At 34.3% G+C, this 7496-nt stretch overlaps 1 protein-coding gene across 1 annotated transcript; it reads right to left on the bottom strand.

Annotated features, from left to right (window-relative positions):
* Positions 1–203: 203 nt before the first annotated feature.
* LOC141341034 (ankyrin repeat and SOCS box protein 1-like) lies at positions 204–7496 on the bottom strand. The gene is made up of 5 exons (XM_073846171.1): positions 7280–7496; positions 5019–5160; positions 4301–4603; positions 2691–3073; positions 204–1171 (listed from the first exon to the last, which is right to left on the bottom strand). The coding sequence occupies exons 1-5, from the start codon at positions 7368–7370 to the stop codon at positions 1041–1043; spliced, it is 1050 nt and encodes a 349-aa protein (XP_073702272.1). The 5' UTR covers positions 7371–7496; the 3' UTR covers positions 204–1040.

The following is a 7496-nucleotide window of genomic DNA, read 5'->3' as shown; positions in this document are numbered from 1 at the left end:
TTCTTACTCTGAAGAAAGAAAGACATGAACATCTTGGATGAGATGGGGGTGAGTTAATTTTCAGGAAATTTTCATTCTGGAAGTAAACTGCTCCTTCAAGTAAAACATAATAATATATATATTTTTTTTAAATTGTACACAATGAAATGAAAAAGTAAAAATGTAAATCAATTTAAATAAATAAATATTTTTATTGAGCAAGGATGCATTAAATTGACTTAAAGTAACTGAAGATGTTTGTAACATTTCTAAATATTTCTATTTCTCCACTCTTCACGCTTCTTTAAATAATGAAAACATTTTAATCAGGGTTATTAATATCAAGACAATCAGAATCGATTAAAGAAAAAACTATTTATCTGGAAAAAATTTGTAGCGAGGTAAACAAAAAAGTTGCAACAAACCGAAATATTCAAGGAAAGTCTAAGCTACTTCAATAAAGTACAGAAATACACATTCTTTACACTGTCAATATTGCAAAAAATATATTCAGAGAATATGTAAGGCAACTTTCAGCAATATAATCAAATGTAGGTGATATAAGAACATATCACCAATAACATATCTATCATAACTAATAATATTAAATAGTCTGTATATTACTGTAGTGCTGTAACAGCTGTTTGCACAAGCTAACATAACAAAACAAAGTTTAAAATTAAGATCTCAATATAAGTGGTGTTCAATATTGACCTTCTTTAAAGCAATAAGCCACAAAAGGCAGTGCGTTACAGTGATTTTACTACAGGTAAGCATGTTCTTTGGCACAGTGCAAACTTAAATCTTAAACTGGCAGCAGCAGCGCATATATTAAACATTTTTGCTAATATGCTTACGTATTCTACTCACAATAAGTGTGCAATACTCTCAGCTTCATTCCACAGATTTCCCCCCAAAATCAACACAAAAAAACCATTACCTTGCCTTCACAGCTTCCAGTCTTGTGGAAGTCATTGGTTTCTATGTAAGTAGTGTTAGAGAGTGAGTGGCCACTCGCAACTTTAAGTTAACTTTGAGTTACATGCAGAAGCAGAGTTGCGTCAGTCCTTGTGAAACATAAATTTTATGACCGTTTCAGGCAGCGGAAGGGAAGAGATACACGATAGACGCTTCTTGCCCATGATTTTCCGGATCGTAATGCGGCACAGTTTCATCAGTCTCCTCGGGTTTTCTGTGTTGGAAAACAAAATTAGCGAGCACAGGTCAGGCCTCAAAGAAAGTCATGAAAAGATCATTTTTGAAGTTATACCGAACAATCAACCCAACTAATTTGATGTGCTTTTGCCATTTTGACAGTAATAGTTGCCATTTTGTTATACCAGTCAAAAGATTTTTAATGTTTTTTAAAGAATTCCCTTTTGCTCGCCAAGCCTGCATTCATTTGATCCAAAATACAGCATAATCAGTAATATTATGAAATATTTTTACTATTTAAAAAATAACTGCTTTCTATTTGAATATATTTTCAAATGTAATTTATTCCTGTGATCAAAACTGAATTTTCAGCATCATTAATCCAGTCTTCAGTGTCACATGATCCTTCAGAAATCATTCTAATACGCTGATTTGCTGTTCAAGAAACATTTTTATTGTTAAATTATTATTATTATTATTATTATCAATATTTGAAACAGTAATTTTTTTCAGGATTCTTTGATGAATAGAAAGATCCAAAGATCCACATTTATCTTAAATAAAAAGCTTTTGTAGTGTTATACACTATACCATCCAAAAGCTAGAAGTCAATACATATTTTTGGGGGAAAGAGATAGAAAATAATAGTTTTATTTAGCAAGGAGGCTTTAAATTGATTAAAAGTGATGATAAAGATTTACAATGTTACAAAAGATTTCTATTTCAGATAAATGCTGTTCTTTTGAACTTTCTATTTTTTAAAGAAACCTAAAAAATTGTACTCAGCTGTTTTCAACATAATAATAATAAAGAAAATCAGAATATTAGAATGATTTCTGAACAATCATGTGACACTACAGACTGGAGTAACGATGTTAAAAACTTGCTAAAAAAGCTTTAAAATCACAGGAATAAATTACATTTTAAAATATATAATTAAATAGAAACCAGTTATTTTAAATAGTAATTTAAAAAAAAAAAATACTGTTTTTGCTTGTACTTTGGATCTAAAACATGCAAGCTTGGTGAGCAGAAGTGATTCTTTAAAAAACATTAAAAATCTCACTGTTCAAAAACTTTTGACTGGAAGTGTAAATTTTTTTTCCAGTTTTAAATGTAATTATTTCTACAAACTTATTTCAAATTTCTTTTTTTACATTTATTTAAGTTTTTCCTTTAATATTTATTTATTTAATTTAATTTTATCTTTATTTAAATTACCAAAAACTAACATTAACAACATCGTTTCAAAGAATTTGAATAAAGAAATAAAAGATTAATTAATAAAAAAAAGTTTAATAAACTTCCAGAATTAAAAGTGAACAGCATATGACTAAAATCCACTGAACATGTAAAATGTTCACCTACCTCTGATACTGAAAAACGAACTTTCCGTGTTTAAAAGTTGTGAGCTTGTTTCTTTGTTATAAAACCTTCCATGTATTTCCAGGTTTTGATGAAAAAAGATATATATTTTTGGAATTTTCACTATAAAAAACATTTGCACTGCATAATAGAAGTGACCCAATAACATCATGACATCAAGAACACCTTACTTTTGGCCTCCTGGTAAACATGAAGAGCTTCAGCGTTGACCCTTATGCGAACCATGGTGTCAGGATCAAGCTCGTCCCAGGTGACCAGATACGGGTCAGCTCCGTGATCCAGCAGCAAGCTAACGAAAGCCGGTTCACATCCGAGTTTCAGAACTGCATCCAGCATACAGGAGGCTCGGCCCTTGAGCAGCACTTCCATGTTTATGGGGCCATTGTAGTTGTAGTTGGGGTTGGCACCGGCATTCAGAATCATCCGGAAGCAGGGGAGGTGGTGATATGCAGCGCTGATGAAAAGCGGACAGGGTGCCAGAGTTGTCAAAGTGCGGGCGCCGAACATAGACCTCTGATCCAGCCGGTGGTCAATATCAATGTCAGCATTGAACCTGTGTGTATTTCAGGGGAATCAGCGTTATCATAACACACACACGCGGCAGTCAAAAGTCTGAAATAATTCATATAATTTTGTATTATTTTATGTACAGCTGAGGTCAAAAGTTTACATACACCTTGTGGAATCTGCAAAATGTTAATTCCTTTTACAAAATATGCATGCTATTTTTTATTTAGTATGACCTGAATAAGATATTTCACCAAAGAGGTTTACATAAAATCCACAAGAGAAAATAATAGTGGAATTTATCAAAATTACCCTGTTCAAAAGTACATGCACTTGATTCCTAATACTGTTGTTACCAGAATTATCCACAGCTGTTTTTTTTTTTGTTTAGTGATAGTTGTTCATGAGTCCCTTTTGTGTCCTGAACTGCCCGCTGTTCTTCAGAAAAGTCCCACAAATTCTTTGTTTTTTCAGCATTTTTGCATATTTGAACCCTTTCCAACAATGACTGTATGGTTTTGAGAACCATCTTTTCACACTGAGGACAACTGAGGGACTCATATGCAACTATTACAGAAGGTTTAACACTCACTGAAGCTTCAGAAGGAAACACAATGCATTAAGGGGTGAAAACTTTTTGAATTTGAAGATTAGGGTAAATTATACTTATTTTGTCTTCTGGGAAACATGTATGTATGTTCTGTAGCTTCTGAAGGGTAGTACTAAATGAAAAAAAAAGAAAAGATTTTTAGGCAAAATAAAAAAAAGTACACATCTTCATTCTGTTCAAAAGTTTTCACCCCCCAGATCTTAATGCATCGTTTTTCCTTCTGAAGCATCAGTGAGCGTTTGAACCTTCTGTAATAGTTAGTAATGTCCTCAGTGTGAAAAGATGGATCTCAAAATCATACAGTCATTGTTGGAAAGGGTTCAAATACACAAAAATGCGGTAAAACCAAAGGACCTGAAGGATTTTTCAGTTTGAACTGTTCAGGAGAAACAAGAGACTTTTTGACTAAACAACAAAAAATCATAGCTTTGGATCCTTCAGGAAAGAACACAGTATTAAGAACTTTTGAACAGGGTAATTTTTTTATAAATTCAACTATTATTTTCTCTTGTGGACTATATAGTATGTTAACATCCTTTATGTGAACTGTCTTATTCAGGTCAGTACTAAATAAAAAACAACATGCATTTTGTATGATCCCTCTTATTGCGGTAAAATAATTCTGCAAGATGTATGTAAACTTTTTTTTAGAGATATCCCCACCTGATCAGCTCTTGTATAATGTCTACTCGGCCCACTTGTGCAGCATGGTATATTGGGGTGCTCCGGTGATGAAAGCTGCCGTTTGGATCAGCACCGGCTTTCAGGAGGATCTTCACACAGTCCAGGTGTCCATTAACCACAGCCATGTATAGAGCAGTCTGACCCTTCACATCCACCAGGTCCACTGCAGCTCCCTGAGAGATCAAGTACTCCACACACTCTCTGTGGCCCATCATGGCAGCAATACGCAGTGGCGTGCACGGCAGCAAACCACAGGACCAAATCAACTTCTCATTGATCCGCCTAAAAATAATACAATGTTACACACTGAAAAAAGATGTATGATATTTTTTTTATTAAACAGTACAAGGTCAAAAAATATATATGCATGGATGAAATGGTTACAATATAATCTATTCACCTTATTATTGCCGTAAGAACGGGCACAACCATTTGTAAATTTTATGGGTCTAGCTTCCAGTCTCATCCGCATCCAGATATTTTTAGCTTTACAAAACTGCTTGTTTTGCTGCTTGATACTGCAAATTGGTATGTCTTACCATGTTATTTTAATGTATTATCTTAATTCTGAACACACTTCTATAATGAAAAGGAAGTCTAGCCCATAAGCTTACTTCTACGTTTAAGAATAAAGGTGGATAACATGCATTTAGAAAACAGGCCAATGTTAATGAATCATTCAGAGAAAAACCCTCACAGTTTGAAGCCGTCTTCTTGCAGGAGGGTCTTAAGAGTGTCTAGATCTCCTACATGGGCAGCGTTATGTAGACTCATGTCCTCACACGGTTCCAGAGGCTTGTCACCGAACTGCTCCTGAAGCCATCCTCTCAGGTTACGGCCTAACAGAGAGACACAGACCAGATCAAGTCAATTACATAATCAATATTTGATGCTTGTGAGAACAAGATTCATATTTATGCACTTAGAGACACCATAGAGGTACATTGCTGAAACTAAATCCACACAGTTGTATCTAAACGTGTCTTAAATGGTTAGTTCACCCAGATATAAAATTTCTATCATTGATTATTCACCCTCATGTTGTTCCAAGCGCATAAGACTTTTGTTCATTTTCGAAACACAAATTAAGATTTTTTGAATGAAATACAAGAGCTTTCTGACCTTGCATAGAAAACAATGCAACTGAAATGTTCAAACAACCTAGTAAAGACATCATTAATATAGTCCATGTGACATCAGTGGTTGAAACTTAATGTCATGATGCTACGTGAACACTTTATTTATTTTATTTAACTTAACTTTATTCAACAATTTCTTCTCTTATGCGTCAGTCTCTCCTGCCATTCATGGGAGTACCAAGACGCACCTTCTGAATATGAATGTCTTGTGGGTTTGGAACGACATGAGGGTAATGAGTAATTAATGACAGAATTTTAATTTTTGGGTAAACTGTAATCTGTAGGCGTCAGAGCTCTCATAGGGTAAACACACAAGCCACTACTAGTGGTGAACTGTCTTGTTCCAAAGTATAAGACCTCTTTTGGTCAGTCTGTTTTCTCTGTGAAGGGGCCAGAACTTTGGAATGCCTTACCTACTAATTTAAAATGAGAAAACCATGGGAATACTTTTAATAGAGGACTCAAACAATGGTTAAAAACAAAACAGCAATGCTTACAGTCTATTATTAGGTTATTGGTTGATCATGTTGCCTTTGCTTTACAGCTTGTGTATGTAAATATAATTTTTCTGTTTGTGTTGCTATTAATATTTTTATTTTTCATAATTATTATTATTATTATTTTTATTTTTTATTTTTAACAACTAGCCTCCCTTGGACAGGTGTTGAAAATTAGCATGTGTGCCTAAACACTTAAGCAAATACATATGGTTTGTCCAATGTAATTGTGATATCCATGCCAAATAATAATAATAATAACTATCCATTTAAGATACATAACTTCCGACTTTTCTCATATTGAGTGTTTTCACAACGTGTCATCGATCGGCCTTGTTGGCGGCACTGACTGTAAACAATGCCACTAAACTGAAGGAAATTTGAATAATTTGCTGATTAATGCTACTGAAAATGATAAATTATTGTCATGTTTTGGCTGTACTAATCAGTCAGACCAGGAAAAACACTTGGAGTACTATAGACTGCCAGAAGTTATAACAAATCAAGGAGAAAATTGCAAAAAACTGTCTAAGAAACAAAAGGCGTTTGTGGTTGGCCAAACTCAACCAGGATTTCCAGGGCAAGAATCGTGACAACATTCATGTTTGTTCTAATCATTTCTGGTCAGGTAGGTGAAATATTAGGCTAATATCTTTATTAATACCGCTCACACTTATTTTTACCACCTATTAACTTTAGTTGGTCAAAATATTGCACCCTTTCCGTCCTTCTCTATACGATTTAGCTACTTTCACACGTTTTTTCCATGGTTTAGACAACATCAATTATCAGAGCAACATATTCAGTAGTACATTAACCGAGCAAACCTTGCTGTTGTTTACATCCGAGTATCGCCAATATGGCCGCGCATCCGGGTAACTAACCAGACCGTTCTATAAAGATATTTCCGACATCAACTACTATTTTCTTAATAAAATGTTTGAAAAAGATTACCATTTTTGGACGTGATAACCAGAAACACTTTTCCTAGGTTGTGCAGCTACAGTGCCTGTATGTGCAAGAATAAAATTAATAACAAGCCTAACTAAAAACAAGTCTTATTTTCATAATTGCTTTTGCGTTTTGCGAGAAACTACTCGCAAAACTTTTACGCAAAAACGCTAACGTTCTGTGAGAGCCGACAAGTTTAGATAATAAATTTAGTTTCAGCAATGTAAGTGTTTTGAATATGAATCTCTAGCTAGTGTTTAAGATGTTTTATATGGTTTACAGAGTCCCTAATTGATCTGCATCTGGCTTTGAAACCTGATATGAATGTTTTTCGGCCATTCAGATCACACAGGTATAATGACATAACATACCAGCTGCAGTAGCGTTTGGGAGCTGTGGTTCAGGGACCGATGGGACTTCTTCAGCATCCCCTTCAAAAACATCCTCACCATCAGCCATCATGTCTTGTAAGCCTACTTTGAATAAAAGTCTGCCCCAGGTGTGATAAACCACACTAAATCACCGAAACTACTACTACAAAAAGTATCTGTGTTGTTATCTTAATGTTGTTTTTAGCAGCGGCATGGA

The sequence above is a fragment of the Garra rufa genome, chromosome 8 (assembly GCF_049309525.1).
Source record: "Garra rufa chromosome 8, GarRuf1.0, whole genome shotgun sequence".
In the NCBI taxonomy this organism is placed as follows: Eukaryota; Metazoa; Chordata; class Actinopteri; order Cypriniformes; family Cyprinidae; genus Garra; species Garra rufa.
Note: the sequence above shows the minus strand (reverse complement) of the source record. Positions and strands in the feature narration are given on the sequence as shown.

Bases quoted from the DNA above. Each gene is read 5' to 3' on its own strand.
- LOC141341034 (XM_073846171.1), bottom strand. From the start codon at position 7,370: ATGATGGCTGATGGTGAGGATGTTTTTGAAGGGGATGCTGAAGAAGTC. The intron at 3,074-4,300 runs GTGGGGATATCT...AAATACACACAG, and splicing joins ATTATACAAGAGCTGATCAG to GTTCAATGCTGACATTGATA. The intron at 1,172-2,690 runs GTAAGGTGTTCT...TTTCCAACACAG, and splicing joins TGTTTACCAGGAGGCCAAAA to AAAACCCGAGGAGACTGATG.